General features: G+C 39.0%; 1 protein-coding gene across 1 annotated transcript in view; it reads left to right on the top strand.

Moving 5' to 3' along the window:
* LRRC7 (leucine rich repeat containing 7) overlaps positions 1-21,838 on the top strand; it is a 518,594-nt gene that overhangs the window by 248,578 nt on the left and 248,178 nt on the right. The window contains exons 10-11 of the mRNA XM_053693367.1: positions 10,899-11,028; positions 17,981-18,096. Coding sequence (XP_053549342.1) covers positions 10,899-11,028; positions 17,981-18,096 — 246 coding nt within the window. The remainder of the gene's footprint in view (positions 1-10,898; positions 11,029-17,980; positions 18,097-21,838) is intronic.

Below are 21,838 nucleotides of genomic sequence, written 5' to 3'. Positions count from 1 at the left end.
TGTTAGAAAATAGACTGCACTGAAAAGTGCCTTTACATTACAATTACAATTTACCATGTATGACATGGAAATGACACAAAAATATCCCTTTTGTTTTTAGCATTTCATATGGTGGTGTTTTACCACATTATATCATTTCTGTAATTTCAAGTTATTTTCTAAAAATGCTTGGTATGTTGAAAAAGAATGAGGTATAATTTCTGTGAGTAGATATAAAGTTACAATTTATGTGTTATTCATATGAGTTTCAAACAATTAACTTCACTGGAAAAAGGAGCAATCAGTCCGTGTACAAAATAAAACGTATCTTTATTTTCACAGGTTAAAAAGACCTCAGAGTCCACAGATCAGCTTCAAGGGTGTAGTGTGTCAGATTGGCTTACGTGTTTCGGCGTGAGCCGTAATCATAGCCTGTACAATCTGGCACCCTGCACCTATTTCAATGGTTAAAAGAACAATGATTGGTTAATTAACAAATTAAAAATTTGCATAAACACACCCTTAAACCATGTTAAATGTTATCAGTGCTATTCAATATGGAAACAAAACCATATAAGAAATTAATATTTTAAAGCATCTTGCCTACAAGAAAAACAGAAAAGTTTCTTTCTCAGAAAGGGAGGGGCCACCCACAGTCCGATGATGGATTATCCTCTATTGGTGAGGAGCTTGTAAGCAAGCCTCCGGGTGTTCTTAAGAATAACACACTGGACATTGTAACAGCTATTGAACCAGTAGTTAGATCTAAAGACCCTAATATGCCCAAAACATCAGCTGGTCCCTCACAACAACATTCAAGATATGTGCCAAGTAAATCTACCCAGTCCTCCCATTCCTCTTTCACCACTCTTAACCCTAGGGTTTCAGGTGACTCCACTATATTGGAGCAGGTTTTTCCCATAGACAGAATAGACACAGGAGGTGGGGGGCAGGGGCAAATACACAAAAATACTCAGGAACGATATCAACTGAGGGGAAACAGGAATCAATCCCAATCCAAGTAAAAACCGTCAATGTGATAAACCTTTCTAAACATTAATTAACTAGGGAACAACTCAAAGTGCTTTTTTATGGTTTAAATTTTGCACCGACTTCTGATTTTGATTAATTTGACACATTAATTGATGTTAATAGACTCATTAGAAAAAAGCCTCATTAGCAACGCACCCCTGTTATTGCCAAACTCGTAATCTAGGCGTTTATTTCTTATATGGTTTTGTTTCCATGTTGAATAGCACTGATAACTTTTAACATGGTTTAAGGGTGTGTTTATGCAAATTTTTAATTTGTTAATTAACCAATCATTGTTCTTTTAACCATTGAAATAGGTTCAGTGTGCCAGATTGTACAGGCTATGATTACGGCTCACGTCGAAACACGTAAACCAAACTGACACACTACACCCTTGAAGCTGATCTGTGGACTCTGAGGTCTTTTCAACCTGTGAAAATAAAGATACACTTTATTTTGTACATGGACTGATTGCTCCAGTGAAGTATCTTGTACAAGCCATAAGATTGGTTCGTGTACCGGGATTGCCGGCTTTTTCCCATTGGATTACACCTAACACGTGATTGCTCGACCGCGATAGTGGTGACGTACCCAGAAGAAGACGGACGTAGGCATAAGGTGTAGCAGGCACAGTACTTTAGACGGACCACGGAGTTTGAATACCGTGGGTCCGTGACGTGAGTAGACTCGGTTGGAACCGGATTCCCTGCCCCGAAAACCTGAAAGTCTGGGTCCCCGGGTTGGTAGGTGAGCAGTGTTTACTTGTTTATGGAGATAAGAATTCTCCTGTTGGGAACTAATCTTTGAGTGAATAAGCTGATATCTATGCCACATTAATTATAGTGGCTATTATACATTGTTTTATACTAAGTGACAAGTATATAGTTTTTCAGCAACCTTTTGTGACTGTGCCAAACAATTAAAACAGCTCTAACACAGGGTTATGAAATGACTCAGCCCTAAATGGCTTAAAGGGACATAAAAGCCAAATACTTTCTTTCGTGATTCAGATAGATTGTGTAATTTTAAATAACTTTCCAATTTATTTTTATATAATTTGTTTCATTTTCTTTGAATTCTTTGTTTTAAAGTATACCTAGGTAGGCTCAGAAGCTGACGATTGGTGGCTACACATATATGGCTCTTGCTCCCAGTAGAGCATTGATGCTTTTTTTTGACAACGGCTTTTTTGTTCCAGTGCGCTAATGGTGCTAACCCTAATGCAAGTTCTGGAATAAGTCTTAACCCCTTAAGATTAAAAAAACAGTTACACACCAAACCTCCAAATATCTAAAACTTGCAGCCACAACATTAAAACCACCTGCCTTATATCGTGTAGGTCCCCATCGTGCTGCCAAAACAGCTCTAATGCGTCAATGCTTGGGGATAGATTTAAAAAAGCAGCGTATGCTTGGGATGATTGGGATGATTGACACCCCCTGCTAGCGGCCGATTGGCCGTGAATGTTCAGGGGGCGGCATTGCACAAACATTTCACAAGAAATCGGATTGAGATCTGTGGAATTTTGAAGGCCAAGGCTACACCTTGAACTCTTTGTCATGTTCCTCAAACCATTCCTGAACAATTTTTGCAGTGTGGCAGGGTGTATTTTCCTGCTGAAAGAGGTCACTGCCATCAGGCAAGACCATTGCCATGAAGGGGTGTACGTGGTCTGCAACAAACTCTAGGTAGGTGGTATGTGTCAAAGTAACATCCACATGAATGCCAAGACCCAGCAGAACATTACCAATAGCATAACACTGCCTCCACCAACCTGCCTTCTTTTCATAGTGCATCCTGCTGCCATCTCCTGCCCAGGAAACGGTGGGTACTATGACTGTTCTGCGGCCACGCAGGCCGATACGCAGCAAACTGCCATGCACTGTGTGTTCTGAACCCTTCTATCATGGCCAGCATTAATTTTATTAGCAATTTCAGCTACAGTAGCTCTTCTGTGGGATAGGATCTGATGGACTAGACTTTGCTCCAAACTCGCATCAATGAGTCATGTGCGCCAATGACCCTGACACTGGTTCACTGGTTGTGCTTCCTTGCATCACTTTTGGTAGGTACTAACCACTGCATACTAGGCACACCCCTCAGACTTGCCCTTTTAGAGATGCTCTGACCCAGTCAGCTAGCCATCACTATTTGGCCCTTGTCAAATTCACTCAGATCTCTTCACCTGACCATGCTTCCAACACATGAAGAACTGACTGTTCACTTGCTGCCTAATATATCCCACCCCTTGACAGGTGCCATTGTGACAATATAATCAATGTTATTCACTTCACCTGTGATTGGTTTAAATGTTAAGGCTGATCAGTGTATATAAATATATATATATATATACAGGGATTTTTTGTGGGGGTACTCACTGGCACTAAGTACCCCCACCTCTGCCAACTCAAAGAGGTAATATTTGTAATAATCATGTAAATACTCTAGTTTTCACAAGAGAGGGTTGCAAAATACATCAAACATAAATAATCTTGTCCCTTTTGCTTTTCTCAAAGTTACTGAGGAGAAAATATCAATCAAAAATCAATAAGGACCGGCACCTTTTCTTTTACAAAAAAGCACCGTGTATATATATATATATATATATATATATATATATATATATATATATATATATATATATATATATATAAAGATATATAAACCTTTTTTTATTACTACACACAATTAATTAAAAATTACAAATATTCCAAATAGTCTGTAAATACATACATACACATATAAATATATCTGTACACACTTACGGCTAGATTTGGAGTTTTGTCGGTAACGACCCGAAAAGCTAACGCCGGCTTTTTTCTGGCCGCACCATAAAAATAACTCTGGTATTGAGAGTCCACATAAAGGCTGCGTTAGGCTCCAAAAAAGGAGCGTAGAGCATATTTAACGCAGCTTCAACTCTCGATACCAGAGTTGCTTACGCAAGCGGCCAGCCTCAAAAACGTGCTCGTGCACGATTCCCCCATAGGAAACAATGGGGCTGTTTGAGCTGAAAAAAAACCTAACACCTGCAAAAAAGCCGCGTTCAGCTCCTAACGCAGCCCCATTGTTTGCTATGCGTAAACACTTCCTACGTCTTCACCTAACACTCTAACATGTACCCCGAGTCTAAACACCCCTAATCTTACACTTATTAACCTCTAATCTGCCGCCCCCGCTATCGCTGACCCCTGCATATTATTATTAACCCCTAATCTGCCGCTCCGTAAACCGCCGCTGCTTACATTATCCCTATGTACCCCTAATCTGCTGCCCCTAACACCGCCGACCCCTATATTATATTTATTAACCCCTAATCTGCTCCCCACAACGTCGCCTCCACCTGCCTATACTTATTAAGCCCTAATCTGCCGAGCGGACCGCACCGCTATTATAATAAAGTTATTAACCCCTAATCCGCCTCACTAACCCTATAATAAATAGTATTAACCCCTAATCTGCCCTCCCTAACATCGCCGACACCTAACTTAAATTATTAACCCCTAATCTGCCGACCGGAGCTCACCGCTATTCTAATAAATGTATTAACCCCTAAAGCTAAGTCTAACCCTAACACTAACACCCCCCTAAGTTAAATATAATTTTAATCTAACGAAATTAATTAACTCTTATTAAATAAATTATTCCTATTTAAAGCTAAATACTTACCTGTAAAATAAATCCTAATATAGCTACAATATAAATTATAATTACATTGTAGCTATTTTAGGATTAATATTTATTTTACAGGCAACTTTGTAATTATTTTAACCAGGTACAATAACTATTAAATAGTTAAGAACTATTTAATAGTTACCTAGTTAAAATAATAACAAAATTACCTGTAAAATAAATCCTAACCTAAGTTACAATTAAACCTAACACTATACTATCATTAAATTAATTAAATAAAATACCTCCAATTACCTACAATTAAACCTAACACTACACTATCAATAAATTAATTAAATACAATATGTGCAAATAACTACAATGAAATAAACTAACTAAAGTACAAAAAATAAAAAAGAACTAAGTTACAAAAAATAAAAAAATATTTACAAACATAAGAAAAATATTACAACAATTTTAAACTAATTACACCTACTCTAAGCCCCCTAATAAAATAACAAAGACCCCCAAAATAAAAAATGCCCTACCCTATTCTAAATTACTAAAGTTCAAAGCTCTTTTACCTTACCAGCCCTGAACAGGGCCCTTTGCGGGGCATGCCCCAAGAAGTTCAGCTCTTTTGCCTGTAAAAAAAAACATACAATACCCCCCCCCAACATTACAACCCACCACCCACATACCCCTAATCTAACCCAAACCCCCCTTAAATAAACCTAACACTAAGCCCCTGAAGATCATCCTACCTTGTCTTCACCTCACCAGGTATCACCGATCCGTCCTGGCTCCAAAATCTTTTCCAACCCAAGCGGGGGCTAGACATCCATCATCCGGTGGCTGAAGAGGTCCAGAAGAGGCTCCAAAGTCTTCATCCTATCCGGGAAGAAGAGTAGATCCGGACCGGCAACCATCATCTTCCAAGCGGCATCTTTTATCTTCATCCGATGAGGACCGGCTCCATCCTGAAGACCACCGACGCGGACCCATCTTCATCCGGCGACGTCCAACTGAAGAATGACGGTTCCTTTAAGGGACGTCATCCAAGATGGCGTCCCTCGAATTCCGATTGGCTGATAGGATTCTATCAGCCAATCGGAATTAAGGTAGGAATATTCTGATTGGCTGATGGAATCAGCCAATCAGAATCAAGTTCAATCCGATTGGCTGATCCAATCAGCCAATCAGATTGAGCTTGCATTCTATTGGTTGTTCCGTCGGAGGTCTTCAGGATGGAGCCGGTCCTCATCGGATGAAGATAGAAGATGCTGCTTGGAAGATGATGGTTGCCGGTCCGGATCTACTCTTCTTCCCGGATAGGATGAAGACTTTGGAGCCTCTTCTGGACCTCTTCAGCCACCGGATGATGGATGTCTAGCCCCCGCTTGGGTTGGATGAAGATTTTGGAGCCAGGACGGATCGGTGATACCTGGTGAGGTGAAGACAAGGTAGGATGATCTTTAGGGGCTTAGTGTTAGGTTTATTTAAGGGGGGTTTGGGTTAGATTAGGGGTATGTGGGTGGTGGGTTGTAATGTTGGGGGGGGGGTATTGTATGTTTTTTTTTACAGGCAAAAGAGCTGAACTTCTTGGGGCATGCCCCGCAAAGGGCCCTGTTCAGGGCTGGTAAGGTAAAAGAGCTTTGAACTTTAGTAATTTAGAATAGGGTAGGGCATTTTTTATTTTGGGGGTCTTTGTTATTTTATTAGGGGGCTTAGAGTAGGTGTAATTAGTTTAAAATTGTTGTAATATTTTTCTTATGTTTGTAAATATTTTTTTATTTTTTGTAACTTAGTTCTTTTTTATTTTTTGTACTTTAGTTAGTTTATTTCATTGTAGTTATTTGTACATATTGTATTTAATTAATGTATTGATAGTGTAGTGTTAGGTTTAATTGTAGGTAATTGGAGGTATTTTATTTAATTAATTTAATGATAGTATAGTGTTAGGTTTAATTGTAACTTAGGTTAGGATTTATTTTACAGGTAATTTTGTTATTATTTTAACTAGGTAACTATTAAATAGTTCTTAACTATTTAATAGCTATTGTACCTGGTTAAAATAATTACAAAGTTGCCTGTAAAATAAATATTAATCCTAAAATAGCTACAATGTAATTATAATTTATATTGTAGCTATATTAGGATTTATTTTACAGGTAAGTATTTAGCTTTAAATAGGAATAATTTATTTAATAAGAGTTAATTAATTTCGTTAGATTAAAATTATATTTAACTTAGGGGGGTGTTAGTGTTAGGGTTAGACTTAGCTTTAGGGGTTAATACATTTATTAGAATAGCGGTGAGCTCCGGTCGGCAGATTAGGGGTTAATAATTGAAGTTAGGTGTCGGCGATGTTAGGGAAGGCAGATTAGGGGTTAATACTATTTATTATAGGGTTAGTGAGGCGGATTAGGGGTTAATAACTTTATTATAATAGCGGTGCGGTCCGCTCGGCAGATTAGGGGTTAATAAGTGTAGGCAGGTGGAGGCGACGTTGAGGGCGGCAGATTAGGGGTTAATAAATATAATATAGGGGTCGGCGGTGTTAGGGGCAGCAGATTAGGGGTACATAGCTGTAATTTAGGTGGCGGCGCTTTGCGGTCGGCAGATTAGGGGTTAATTATTGTAGGTAGCTGGCTGCGACGTTGTGGGGGGCAGGTTAGGGGTTAATAAATATAATACAGGGGTCGGCGGTGTTAGGGGCAGCAGATTAGGGGTACATAGGGATAATTTAGCTGGCGGCGCTTTGCGGTCGGCAGATTAGGGGTTAAAAAAAATAAATCGAGTGGCGGCGATGTGGGGGGACCTCGGTTTAGGGGTACATAGGTAGTTTATGGGTGTTAGTGTACTTTAGAGTACAGTAGTTAAGAGCTTTATGAACCGGCGTTAGCCCAGAAAGCTCTTAACTACTGACTTTTTTCTGCGGCTGGAGTTTTGTCGTTAGATTTCTAACGCTCACTTTAGACACGACTCTAAATACCGGAGTTAGAAAGATCCCATTGAAAAGATAGGATACGCAATTGACGTAAGGGGATCTGCAGTATGGAAAAGTCGCGGCTGAAAAGTGAGCGTTAGACCCTTTTTTGAGTGACTCCAAATACCGGAGTTAGCCTAAAACCAGCGTTAGGAGCCTCTAACACTGGTTTTCACGGCTAACGCCAAACTCCAAATCTAGGCCTTATAAAATGATATATATATATATATATATATATATATATATATATATATATATATATATAAATATATTAATCATTTTTAATAGATAGTGTTATTATGAGTGTAACTGTACTTTGTAAAGTATTTATGATGTGTTTTGTGACACGTTTTTGTTTCGCAAAACAGTCAACCAGAGCTCTGAGTACGCAGTAATCATTCTAGCATAAATTGTGATTGCACTTAAGCGATCGCATTTACTTTCAACTTGTAATACGAGCAGTAAACCCTGATGCATGCAGACACCCGCAATAAAGCCTTTTTTCCTCACGCGTAACTGTCAATGCGCCACTCGTAATCTGCTCCTTAAATGGCTATTGAAATCATATTAATCTTTCTTGACTCAGATATCATTTTTTTTTATTAATGTAGCACCTTTTTATAAAAGCATTCTAAGGGCTAGATTTCTTAATATTGTGAACATGAGGCCCATTTATAAAGCTCCGTATGTTTCTAAAGACTGCTGCTCCATAACCCTGTCCGCCTGCTCTGAGCAGGCGAACAGGAATCACCACAATTCAACCCGATCAAGTACAATCGGGTTGATTGACACCTCCCTGCTGGCGGCCTATTGGCCGCGAGTCTGCAGGGGGCAGCGAGGTCTTGAGGACCTGATCCGCACTGTCGGATCAGGTGCGCAAGACCTTTGATAAATAGGCCTCCATGTCTACATTTCATCCCAAATTCTGAAGCACGTTTGTTCCCCCATATTTAGCTCTGCACGAGCAATTGCTTGTGCAATGTCTCCCCCTGCTCTCACACAACCAATTGCATGATAGCAGGGCTTGTCAATCATCACGTTCGAATGAGTCCAGGATGATTTTTATCTGCCAAATCTAAGTTGGTTAAAGGGTTTAAGAAGCGGTGGTTTAAACCGCAGCTTCATAAATATCCGTTGAAGACTCAAATGAGTAAACTTGCAAACGATAGGGGGAATTCGCCTCATAATCAATAAATGCCTAAGTATTGCTTGGGAGCATCCATGTTTCATAAGCACTTTATGGCAACAGTGTTTGCAATAATCTTCGTAACAATACATATATATATATCAGGGGCGTATTATGGCCTAGGCCAACAAGGCCGGTGCCTAGGGAGGCAGATTTGGGAGGGGCTTGTCAATCATCACGTTCGAATGAGTCCAGGATGATTTTTATCTGCCAAATCTAAGTTGGTTAAAGGGTTTAAGAAGCGGTGGTTTAAACCGCAGCTTCATAAATATCTGTTGAAGACTCAAATGAGTAAACTTGCAAACGATAGAGGGAATTCGCCTCATAATCAATAAATGCCTAAGTATTGCTTGGGAGCATCCATGTTTCATAAGCACTATGGCAACAGTGTTTGCAATAATCTTTGTAACAATACATATATATATATATCAGGGGCGTATTATGGCCTAGGCCAACAAGTCCGGTGCCTAGGGAGGCAGATTTGGGAGGGGCAGCACATCTGCCCTATCCTCTCTCTAAAAGCCAGCACACAGTACAGTGATCGATAAAGTGCAGGCTTTTACAGAGAAGACAAGGCACGTGTGCTGATTAAGGCCGCTCTTCACAGGCACTGCTCCTTTAAACCGTTGCTTCATTTAGGGTCGCCGGCATTTTTGCAGTGGAAGCGTTCTTGGTGAGAAACTTGCCCGGGGGTATGATTACAAGGTGAGGCTGGAGGAGAAGACCTTGTGCCGATATGCAGCCTCCCCGTGTCAGCTGTGGTGGGTCTGCCAGCGCAGTGCTTATTGCAGGTCTTAGTAACTAACAGACTGGATGCGTCTGTGCACGGCTTAGATCAGCTTGTGATGTCTAATCATAAACTCTAAGCGCTAATGTATGTTAGCTACTAATAGATAGATTTCTCTGCATTCAGTAAATGCATTCAGTAAATAGTAAACGGACACTTAAAAGGTTTCATTACTTGAATGATGGTAATTACTGTATGTTGTTGCACGTGAAGGGCAGTGATTGTTTAAAAGTGTACTCTTCTTTCCCTCCCTTCATCTTTCCCTTTCTCCCTCCCTTCCTCCCTCAACTCCCTCCCTTCTTTCTTTCTTTCTTTCTTTCTTTCCCTCCCTCCCTTCTTTCGCTCAACTCCCTCCCATGCTCCCTTCTTTCACTCCTTTCTTTCCCTCCCCCCTTTTCTCCTCTCCCTCTCCACTCTTCTCTTTCTCTCTCTCTCTCTCTCTCTCTCTCTCTCTCTCTCTCCCTTCTTTCCTTTCCCTCCCCTTTCTCCCCTTCCCTTCTTTTCTCTCCCATCTCTCAGGGAGAAAATGGTATGAGATGCATGCAATTTAACCCACTTGTATGCAAGTGTTTTGCTAACCCATTTTTTTTTTTTTGAATTGTTATGAAATAAAAAAACAAAAAACATTTTACACACTGACCCCAAAAAAATATTAAGGGGGAAAACGGCCTGAACCTTTGGGGGGAAGCAGAATTTTGAGTGCCTAGGGCAGCACAAAACCTAAATACGCCTATGATATATATATATATATATATATATATATATATATATATATATATATATACTGTATATATATATATATATATATATTATATATACACAGTATATATATATATATATAGGACATATATATATATATATATATATATATATATATATATACTGTATATATATGTATGTATGTGTATATATATATATATATATATAGTTCTACCTATACGCTCTTTAATGGACACAAGCTAAGTTTCAGCAAAAAATTTCCAAAGTAAGAGATATATTGCTTAGTAGAAGTAATAAGACCTTTTTGGTGGGGTTTTTTTTTTTATGTTTTTGAGCTCTATCTAAATCATGAAATTTTAATTTCCTTATCCCTTTAAACCAGCATACTTCAAGTTAAAGTCATCATTTGTTTCCCCAAAATGTTCTGACCTCAAAAAATAATAATAAAAAATCAGAAAATGTCTTCGGAGTATATGGAATCAATAAGTCTTCACTCAGTATTAAAATGTTCAATGTGATTATATCTGTTCATGTTGACTGATTAATGTTGAAAATGTCTGATATGCCTAATAAATCTCTCTCTAAACTTTCAGTTTATCATTATTAGAAGAGTTTGATTGCAGCTGTAATGAGTTGGAATCCTTACCTCCCACAATTGGATATCTACACAGTCTTCGAACATTAGCTGTTGATGAAAATTTCCTTACAGAGCTGCCCAGGGAAGTAAGTATGATGAAGGTGTAATTGTGTTCTACAGCCATATTAAGTGCTTAATTAGAAAATAAGTTAAACAAAAGTAATCAGGCCATTTTAATTATCTTTAGCTATTCCTACAAAATAGAGGATGGTAGATAACAGACATTGCATCCTAGCAGAACTGATAGACCCAAATACATTAACAATAAATCAGATGTACATAAGGCTAAACACAATATTAAAGGAACATAATACCCAAATGTTGAGGCACTTGAGAGTGATGTAGCTTAGCTATAAAAAGCTGACTAAAAAAAATATCACCTGAACATCTCTAAGGAAGGAAGATATTTTATCTAAAAATGTCCTCAGTAGCATTAGCCACATCTCTTTGTAAAGAGACTTAAAGCAGCCAATAAGGATATTAGTCCTAGGACTTGCAAGGGGGAGTGCATTGTTTCCCTCATCAGTTTAACCCATTCGCCACTGAGAATTTCAGAGAAAAACTTGGTCAAAGTACCAAATAATTTTTAGCATGTTTGCTATCACTTTGTTTTAACAAAACAAGAGATTGTTAATTTTTTATTAACTTATGAAAAATATACATATTTTTAAAGTAGACAACCCAAGATATTGATCTAGGCCAATTTGGTATATTTGATGCCACTATTTGGCCACCCGATACGATCACATAAAAAAATTGTTAACTTTTTTGCAAACACACAACTACTGCAGTCATATGACAAATGGTTGTAAAATCTTCTCTGGGATCCCCTTTGTTCAGAAATAGCAGAAATGCTATTGATGCAATGAAGAGATTACCCTCCTACCTAACACCTCCCACGCCCTGATCCCTACCTGATCCCTCCAAAACAGCTCTCTTCCCTCACCTACCTCCCACTGGTCACCACCATCTTAGATACTGGCAGATAGTCTGCCAGTATGAAGTTTTTTTCCCTGCAGTGTAGTGAACCCTCCTCAACCCTACCACCTCCCTAGTCATCCCCCAAACAGCTCTTTAACCCTCCTACTAGTGGTTGCCATATTAGGTATTGGCAGCAGTCTGCCAGTACCCAGTTTATATGATGTTTTGTATTATTTTTATTTATTTTCTAATGTATGTTTTTTCTGTAGTGTAGTGGTGCCCACTACCTCTCCTCTCTCAGCGACGATTAGTTAGGGTGCCACCCTTCAAATTCCATTTTTGCCATAGTGTAGCTTCCCATTCCTCCCTCAAATTTTTATTCTGTAGCATTGGGCCCCTCCCTCCCCCCTTCGCATTTGTGCCGCCCACCTGCCTCCTGCCTATCATCCCACACTTCCTGCCAGCACAAGCAGTTGATCTTCATATGTCTGTAACAATCTAGCATCTGCCTTTTTTATGGTAACAGAGCATCGATCGTGCTCTGTTACCATATGAAAACAGATGACTTAAGCTCAGGAACAGCTTCCTGCAGCTGTGACGTAGATCTACATTATGCAGTACAATGAGCTTCTTTACCGCATGTCTACGTCCGTTTGGGTCAAGGGGTTAAGGGTTTATTTTGATAGAGCATGCAATTTTAAAAAACTTTCTAATTTACTTTAATTATCAAATTTTCTTCTTTCTTTTTTGGAAAAGCAGGGATGAATGTTTAAGAGCGTGCACATATCTGGAGCACTATATGGCAGCAGTTTTGCAAGAATTTGCAACTAGCACTAGATGGAAGCATTATTTCCTGCCATGTAGTGCTCTAGACCTTGGTTTCACAACAGATGGGCCATGGCCCAGTACCAGGCCTTGACAGCCCTCCTGGTGGGCCACAACCTGATTGCCCCCACTGCGAGCTGTGACAGGCCTGCCACTCAACACATAAGAAATACCAGGCAGGCCTGTCAGAGTGCCAGTGCACATGTGCGTGTATACTGTGCACATATAGCGGCAGTGCAGTGGGAGGACAGTGTGGGACAAGGAGCAGATAGGACTGGACCTGGGCACTGCAGTTGAGTGATACCAGCCCACTGACACCAATGAATGTATATATTTTCTTCCCCCTCTTATACCAATGCATTATTTATTTATATATATATACAGTGGGGCAAAAAAGTATTTAGTCAGCCACCAATTGTGCAAGTTCTCCCACTTAAGAAGATGAGAGAGGCCTGTAATTTTCATCATAGGTATACCTCAACTATGAGAGACAAAATGTGGAAACAAATCCAGACAATCACATTGTCTGATTTGGAAAGAATGTATTTGCAAATTATGGTGGAAAATAAGTATTTGATCAATATCAAAAGTTCATCTCAATACTTTGTTATATATCCTTTGTTGGTAATGACAGAGGTCAAACGTTTTCTGTAAGTCTTCACAAGTTTGTCACACACTGTTGCTGGTATGTTGGCCCATTCCTGCATGCAGATCTCCTCTAGAGCAGTGATGTTTTGGGGCTGTCGCTGGGCAACACAGACTTTCAACTACCTCCAAAGATTTTCTATGGGGTTGAGATCTGGACAGTGGCTAGGCCACTCCAGGACCTTTAAATGCTTCTTACGAAGCCACTCCTTCGTTGCCCGGGCGTTGTGTTTGGGATCATTGTCATGCTGAAAGACCCAGCCACGTTTCATCTTCAGTGCCCTTGCTGATGGAAGGAGGTTTGCACTCAAAATCTCACAATACATGGCCCCATTCATTCTTTCATGTACACGGATCAGTCGTCCTGTTCCTTTTGCAGAGAAACAGCCCCAAAGCATGATGTTGCCACCCCCATGCTTCACAGTAGGCATGGTGTTCTTTGGTTGCAACTCAGCATTCTCTCTCCTCCAAACACGACGAGTTGTGTTTCTACCAAACAGTTCTTCTTTGGTTTCATCTGGCCATATGACATTCTCACAAATCCGCTTCTGGATCATCCAAATGCTCTCTAGCATACTTCAGACGGGCCCAGACATGTACTGGCTTAAGCAGGGGGACACGTCTGGCACTGCAGGATCTGAGTCTCTGGCAGCGTAGTGTGTTACTGATGGTAGCCTTTGTTATGTTGGTCCCAACTCTCTGCAGGTCATTCACTAGGTCCCCCTGCGTGGTTCTGGGATGTTTGCTCACCGTTCTTGTGATCATTTTGACCCCACAGGGTGAGATCTTGCATGGAGCCCCAGATCGAGGGAGATTATCAGTGGTCTTGTATGTCTTCCATTTTCTAATTATTGCTCCCACAGTTGATTTCTTCACACCAAGCTGCTTGCCTATTGCAGATTCAGTCTTCCCAGACTGGTGCAGGTCTACAATTTTGTTTCTCGTGTCCTTCGACAGCTCTTTGGTCTTCACCATAGTGGAGTTTGGAGTGTGACTGTTTGAGGTTGTGGACAGGTGTCTTTTATACTGATAACAAGTTCAAACAGGTGCCATTAATAGAGGTAATGAGTGGAGGACAGAGGAGCCTCTTAAAAAAGAAGATACAGGTCTGTGAGAGTCAGAAATCTTGCTTTTTTGTAGGTGACCAAATACTTATTTTCCACCATAATATGCAAATAAATTCTTTCCAAATCAGACAATGTGATTGCCTGGATTTGTTTCCACATTTTGTCTCTCATAGTTGAGGTATACCTATGATGAAAATTACAGGCCTCTCTCATCTTCTTAAGTGGGAAAACTTGTACAATTGGTGGCTGACTAAATACTTTTTTGCCCCACTGTATGTGTGTATGCACAGTATATATGTACACACACACACACACTACAGGGCCTTTGACACGTCGGCTAAAATTTACCGGGCCTTGAGTTAATTTTGGTTGAGAACCACTGCTCTAGACACCTACCTAGGAGTCTCTTCAACAAAGGATACCAAAGGAACAAAGCAAATTTGATAACAGAATTTAATTGAAAACTTGAAAACTTCGGAGTCACAAAAGAACATTTTTATTAAACTATGAAATCTTGCGAGATTTTTGTGAAATCCTATGAGATCACAGTAAAGTAAATTGTGGCATCAGCACTGATGAAGCTGATTGGTTGTTGTTGTTTTTGCATCATGCAGCTGACAGCAACTGGAAGATAACTGTTCACAGAGCACTTATAAGCTGAAAACATGTGTTGAGACATAGGCCCCTATTTATCAAAGGTCTTGCGGACCTGATCCGACAGTGCAGATCAGGTCCGCAAGACCTCGCTAAATGCGGAGAGCAATACGCTCTCCGCATTTAACATTGCACCAGCAGCTCACAAGAGCTGCTGGTGCAACGCCGCCCCCTGCTGACTCGCGGCCAATCGTCCGCCAGCAGGGAGCTTTCTATCAACCCGATCATACGCGATCGGGTTGATTTCGGCAATTCCTGTCCACCTGCTTAGAGCAGGCGGACAGGGTTATGGAGCAGCGGTCTTTAGACCGCTGCTCCATAACTTGTGTTTCTGGCGAGTCTGAAGACTCGCCAGAAACATGGCCCTTCAAGCTCCGTTCGTAGCTTGATAAATATGGGCCATATGGGTTGATTTATGAAGCAGCAGATGCTCCTTAACTCGTCCGCCACCTCTGAGACGATGGACAGCAATAAGCCTGATTGGATACGACCAGGTTGATTGACACCCCTGCTAGCGGCCAATTGCTCCTTAACTCGTCCGCCACCTCTGAGACGGTGGACAGCAATAAGCCCGATTGGATACGACCAGGTTGATTGACACCCCTGCTAGCGGCCAATTGGCCGCAAATGTGCAGGGGGCAGCATTGCACAAGCATTTCACTAGAAATGCTTGTACAATGATATATGCCGAGAATGTATGCTGTCGGCATTTATCGGTGGCTGCCCGCATCTTCATAAATCGGCCCCATAGAGTTGTTCAGGTGTTATTTGCTTGTCAACTTTTACAGTTATGCTGCATCACTTTAAAGTGATTTTGCAAATGGGTATAATGTCCCTTTGAAGAGGCAAATTCAATTTTCTTTATTCATATAATTTTAACAAATTTTCCAGTTTGCTTCTATCTGCTATATTGCTTTCTCTTCCTATCCTTTGTAGAAATCGAGTTCCTTTTCATGATATTATACTTAGGTATGTGTAGGAGGGTGCACACTCCTAAACTTACTGTAAAACAGTATAGTCTTATTGAAAGGAGTTAAAAGCACATTAAATGCAGTATGATTTCATAACCAACAAATGCATAGTAAAAAAGACAATGCAGTAGCGCAATGCATAACACAATTTTTAATGAGTAGTAGATTTTTTTGACAAATTTGCATTTCCTTCCATTCTCCTGCTCCCTGTATCATGTGACAGCCATCAGTGAGTCACAGACTCATAAACATGGTACACTCTTGCACATGCTCAGTAGGACCTGGTGCCTCAGAAAGTGACTATATAAAAATCTTGCTCAACTTGATAATATAAGTAAATTGAAACTTTAAAAAAAAAAAATTGAATGCACTAACTGAAATGTGAAAGTTTAATTTGGACTTTAGTGTCCCTTTAAAATGAATGTAAAGTTTAATGAATAAGTGCCCGGTTTTTAAAAATACTCTTAAAAACAGGGGCACTTTCATTCATTAAACTTTACAATAAAGCTTCAATACCTTTCTTTATGGAAAACAGACCAGCAATCCTCCGGCCACATCTCCTGCTGTAGTTAGCACAGCGATGACATAGAAACATAGAAATTGATGGCAGATAAGAGCCATAGGCCCAGCAAGTCTGCCCGATATTACCTAACAGTATAAACGTATCTAGTTTGTAGTATAACCTTATGCTTGTCCCATGCATTTTTAAAGTCCCCCCATCAATCGTTGCATGGCCCCACGATCTGGACGCCAAAGGGAGCACGCAAGGATTGGAGGAAGCCATATTCATCAATGCTGTACTAACTATACCAGGAGATGCAGGCTATATAAAAAAAAAAAACATTTTCTTCTGTGTGTAGAACAGTGCTATTTCAAGTATTTCTATTTTATGGGGTAGATTAGACAATTTTTAAATTTGCATGTTCTGTGGGAATCATGAATGTTTAATGTTGAGATGTATTTTTGTTTTGTCTCCTGTTGAAAAAAATAATGTTTCTACTGTTTGTCATGTTAAAAGAGAATGAATAAGATGTAATGTCAGTAAATAGGAATTTGATAATGGCATATGCTCTGTAATTTGTGATGCAATTGATAATGTCAAAGGACATTTATGAGGCCTTCATATCTCTATAGGGGGAGTTAAAGGGACTAAACACTAAATTAATGCTTGATAGAATGATGCATTCAAAGAACAAATTAGTCTGTTATTGACATATAGATTTCATTTTTTAAAGTTTCATTAGTTGTTTAAATAGTGACAATGTAAGTGTAAAGTTTTAATGTCGATAAAACAATAGGAAATGCCTTGATGTAACTTAGGTTACTTTCTCTGCTGTGGCCAATTAGGGCCAGTTATAAATAGGTCATTAGTGTGTGCAGCCAATTGATGTGTGGAATATAACAGTGTTCTGCACTTTTTTTAACAGGAACTGAAATGCTCACAATTTCAGAATGGAATTGCAGGAACGGGGGACAAAATAAATAATGAAAGTGTATTGTAGAATTTTTTTATATATACAATTTATCATTTTATATTATCATCTCAAAGTGTTCAACGTCCCTTTAAAGAAACATTCCAGCTCAAATGATTAAAGGGCTTATAGTCCCAAAATAGTATGTCAAGTTGTGCTATACTGTTAACCTTTCTTTAACTCCAAGATCAACGTGGGAGTATGCATTAGATGCTGGTCTTTGAGTGCTGAACAGTATGCAAGAACAAAATGATTTTTTAATCTTCAGCCTTAGCTGTTCCTATTAAAAGCAGTATTTCTTTACACATTAATAGCTTGGTTGAATTCACAGAAGTTTGTTTAACAAGTTTTTCTAATCTTTAAGAGATCATTTATCAACAAAAAGTAATACAACTTTCTTAAAACTCACATGTATCTATTTAATTTATTTATAAATGTTTTATTGACCTAATCAGATTTAAATCATTCTATTTTTACAATCAGATTGGAAATTGCAAGAATGTGACAGTAATGTCTCTACGATCCAACAAGCTGGAATTTCTTCCTGAAGAGATCGGGCAGATGCAAAAACTAAGGGTTTTAAACTTGAGTGATAACAGGTATTCATTACACTATTATATAGAGTTTGTTCCAGGGTTTAACTAATATGTGCAAATAATATTCTTAGGCTGCAAAATGTCTTTATAGCCCTAACTGTAAAATGTAATAGGTGCACATGCCCATCGTTTGGCTGTTATGTTTGTTTCCAAAAGAGCAATAAAGTTGTACTTTATTGCACATCAATCGAACTTTATTTATCTATTGTAAAATGAGTCTTGCAGCCTTAGCGTGTGGGCTTAAACCAAAAAAATATTCTTTCATGATTCGGATATAGCATGCAATTTTAAGCAACTTTCTAATTTACTCCTGTTATCATTTGTTCTTTGTTCTCTTGGTATCTTTATTTAAAAAAAGGGAATGTAAGCTTAGGAGACGTCCATTTTTGGTTATTGTTGGCTACATTTAACCAACAGTAAGCGCTACCCAGGTGCTGAACCAAAAATGTGCCAGCTCTTAAGTTTTACATTCCTGCTTTTCAAATAAAGATACTAAGAGAATGAAGAAAATTTGATAACAGGAGTAAATTAGTATCATGAAAGCAAAAATTTGGGTTTAGTATGCCTTTAATTGGGTAATTTCATGGGCGTGTATGAAGTTTTCTCACAGGTCTGATTATAATTTCTAAGCATGTTGCACCTATAGCTCTTGCTGTTTTTTCTGAATTAAGATGCAAGTTTGTTTTAAAATTGTACAGTTGGGAAAAAACAACATATTTATAAAACTAGAAGTAAATACAAGTTAAACTACATTGAAAGCAGATTCAGATTCCAAATTCAGTTTTATTTTTTTTAATTATTTTTTTAGAGAACTAAGTTTGCCATGCAAGGGTCAGCATGAAATTTGACTCCATGCTGGCAAACTATAGAGTATCAAGCACTAAGAGTCTATCACATTCAAACTTTAGAGATCCTGTTTGATTCCTGAATTTAAAAAGAAAACCTGCCAGGTGAAATGACAATAAAAACTTGAAATAACACTTATCCATTTAGCATAAACAATCATGGCTTTGGTACTATTTTTAGCCAAAAATATATATCTAAACCATTTAACGTGTCTCATTAGGACCTATGTATCAAACATCACAACTGCCAATTGGAACGTTGGCGTTAATTTCCAGGCTTCTGTTTTATCAGCCATGAAACAGTTTCTGATTGAATACGTTCACTAGAGTCAATTTAAAAAAAAGAAATTAAAATGAAATCCAAAGTGGCAAGCATGTAATGTCTCATAGGAATGTTATTTTTAAAAATGTCCTCTTTGAAAGAATTCATTAAAACGGTTGGCAGAAGTACCCTCTAACCGTTTATGGGCATAGATAGGGAATAAAATAAACCCTTTAAAACTGAAAACTTTTAGACTTGTCCTAGATATTTATTACAATAAAATTACACTTGCTTGCTACATTTCTTTATTTCATGATAGTGAGAGTCCACAAATGATCCAAAATGGTATTTACAGGAAGTATATCCCACAAGTGATGTGGACTCTGACCATCTCTTGATAGAAATAACTTTTTATCTCAAGTACTGAAAGCAGTTTCTTCCCACAACCCTATTGCCAATACTTTAAAATAAACAAGCAGCGCTAAACAATTGGGTTCAGCCTTATCTTTAAGAACAAATATTCAAGGAAGTTAGTTTCAAATTCATCTGCTGCACTTTTGGTATTTGTTTCATTTTAAACAAAATTAATTCTGAAGATTTGTGGTACATTTACATTTGTTTTCATTAAACTAATGTAATTTATTCTTTGCTAAAGGTGGAATAAAACACCGGTAGCATTATATACTTACCTCTAGTGCCCTGAAGGAACAGCGCTAATCTTGACCCTTCTTCTTAGAGCCCCTTCTTACAGTGTTATTTACTACCTCTAGTGGAGAGTCGAACTAATACCTACTAATTAGAGCCCCATACCGCGCTAATCGGAGACTCAGGAAGGCAGATCTCAGGGGCGGCACTAAAGACCCTTCTCCATTAATGTTGGCTCTGGGATCCCCCACACTTAGGGGCATATTTATTAAAGGTCTTGCGGACCTGATCCGACAGTGCGGATCAGGTCTGCAAGACCTCGCTGAATGCGGAGAGCAATACGCATTACGCCGCCCCCTGCTGATTCACGGCCAATCGGCTGCCAGCAGGGAGATGTCAATCGTACTCGATCGGGTTGATTTCCGGCGATTCCTGTCCGCCTCATCAGAGCAGGCGGATAGGGTTATGTAGCAGCGGTCTTTAGACCGCTGCTTCATAACTGGTGTTTCTGGCGACTCTGAAGACTCGCCAGAAACACAGGCCCACAAGCTCCGTTCGGACCTTGATAAATGGGCCCCTTAGCCTCCTATTACTACGGCCCAGGGCTCTAAGAAGAAGGGTCGGGAATAGTGCTGTTCTCCAGCGTGCTAGAGGTAAGTATTTTTACTCTTACAGGCAATTTAAACAAAACAAATAAATGCTGATGAATTGTGTCAGTATTTCTGTTAAAGTATTAAACTGAATTGCAAAATGTCTGCATACAAAGAATTTAAAACTGTCATTTTTTAGCAAAAATAGCACTGTGATGTAATACAGGAACCAGTGGTGGTTCCAGAAATCTTATTATAAGGGGGTAAAAACTCCTTGCTGCAGCTGCGTGTGTTGTTACTAGTTTTTTATGGGCAGGATCGAGGCAGGGGAGGTGGAGTTGCAAGTGTTTTGAGGATAATGGCAAGTGGTCCAGAGCTGTATTTAGGTAGTTGTGGTCTGCACAAAAGGACAGGGGCAGAGATTAGCCATTTTTTTACCTTTTTACCCTTCTTCTCAGCCCAATTGAGATGCAAAATAGAAGCCCCTTGCTCGCCCCTGAACCACCACATTCTAACATTGCTTTCAGCATCTGCAACATGCAGCATTAAAGGGATAGTAAACACCAATAATTTTATTGTTTTAAAAAAATAGATAATAACTTTTTTTTACCATTCCCCAGTTTTGCATAACCAACACGGTTATATTAATACACTTTTTACCTCTGTAATTACCTTGTATTTAAGCCTCTGCAGACAGCCGCCTTATTTAAGTTCTTTTGACAGACATGTATTTTTGTACTGACTCATAAATAACTCCACAGGAGTGAGCACAATGTTATCTATGTGGCCTCCTTATCACAGATTTTTTGATAGACTTGCATTTCAGGCAATTAGTGCTGACTCTTAAATAACTCCACATGCATGAGCTCAATGTTATTTATCTGAAACACATGAGCTAACGCCCTATAGCCTATGAAAAGCTGTCAAATGCATTTAGATAAGAGGCGGCCTTCAAGGGCTTAGAAATTAGCATATGAGCCCATCTAGGTTTAGCATTCAACTAAGAATAAGAAGAGAACAAAGCAAATTTGATGATAAAAGTAAATTAGAAAGTTGTCTTAAATTACATGTCCTATCTGAATAATGAAAGTTTTATTTGGACTTTACTATCCCTTTAATTACTGCCGAGCATACCATACTAACCCTCGTGCGATAAATGTTAAAGGGACAGAGTTACATTTTTAGGATTCAACTAGTGAAAGCGATTAGAAAAAAAAATTATTTCTAGAATCAAATTTAATTTGTTGAGGATCATAACTAGGTAGTCTCAGAAACATGCACGTGTCTGGAGCGCAGTACGGCAGTAATAATGCCTCAGTGTTTATAACAATGAGTACTTGATGCAACATTTCTGTCATACACCTTTCCAGACACATGCACACTCCTGAATCTACACAAGTATG

Source organism: Bombina bombina, chromosome 10 (genome assembly GCF_027579735.1).
Source record: "Bombina bombina isolate aBomBom1 chromosome 10, aBomBom1.pri, whole genome shotgun sequence".
Lineage (NCBI taxonomy): Eukaryota > Metazoa > Chordata > Amphibia > Anura > Bombinatoridae > Bombina > Bombina bombina.
This window is presented reverse-complemented; position numbering and strand designations above follow the sequence as displayed.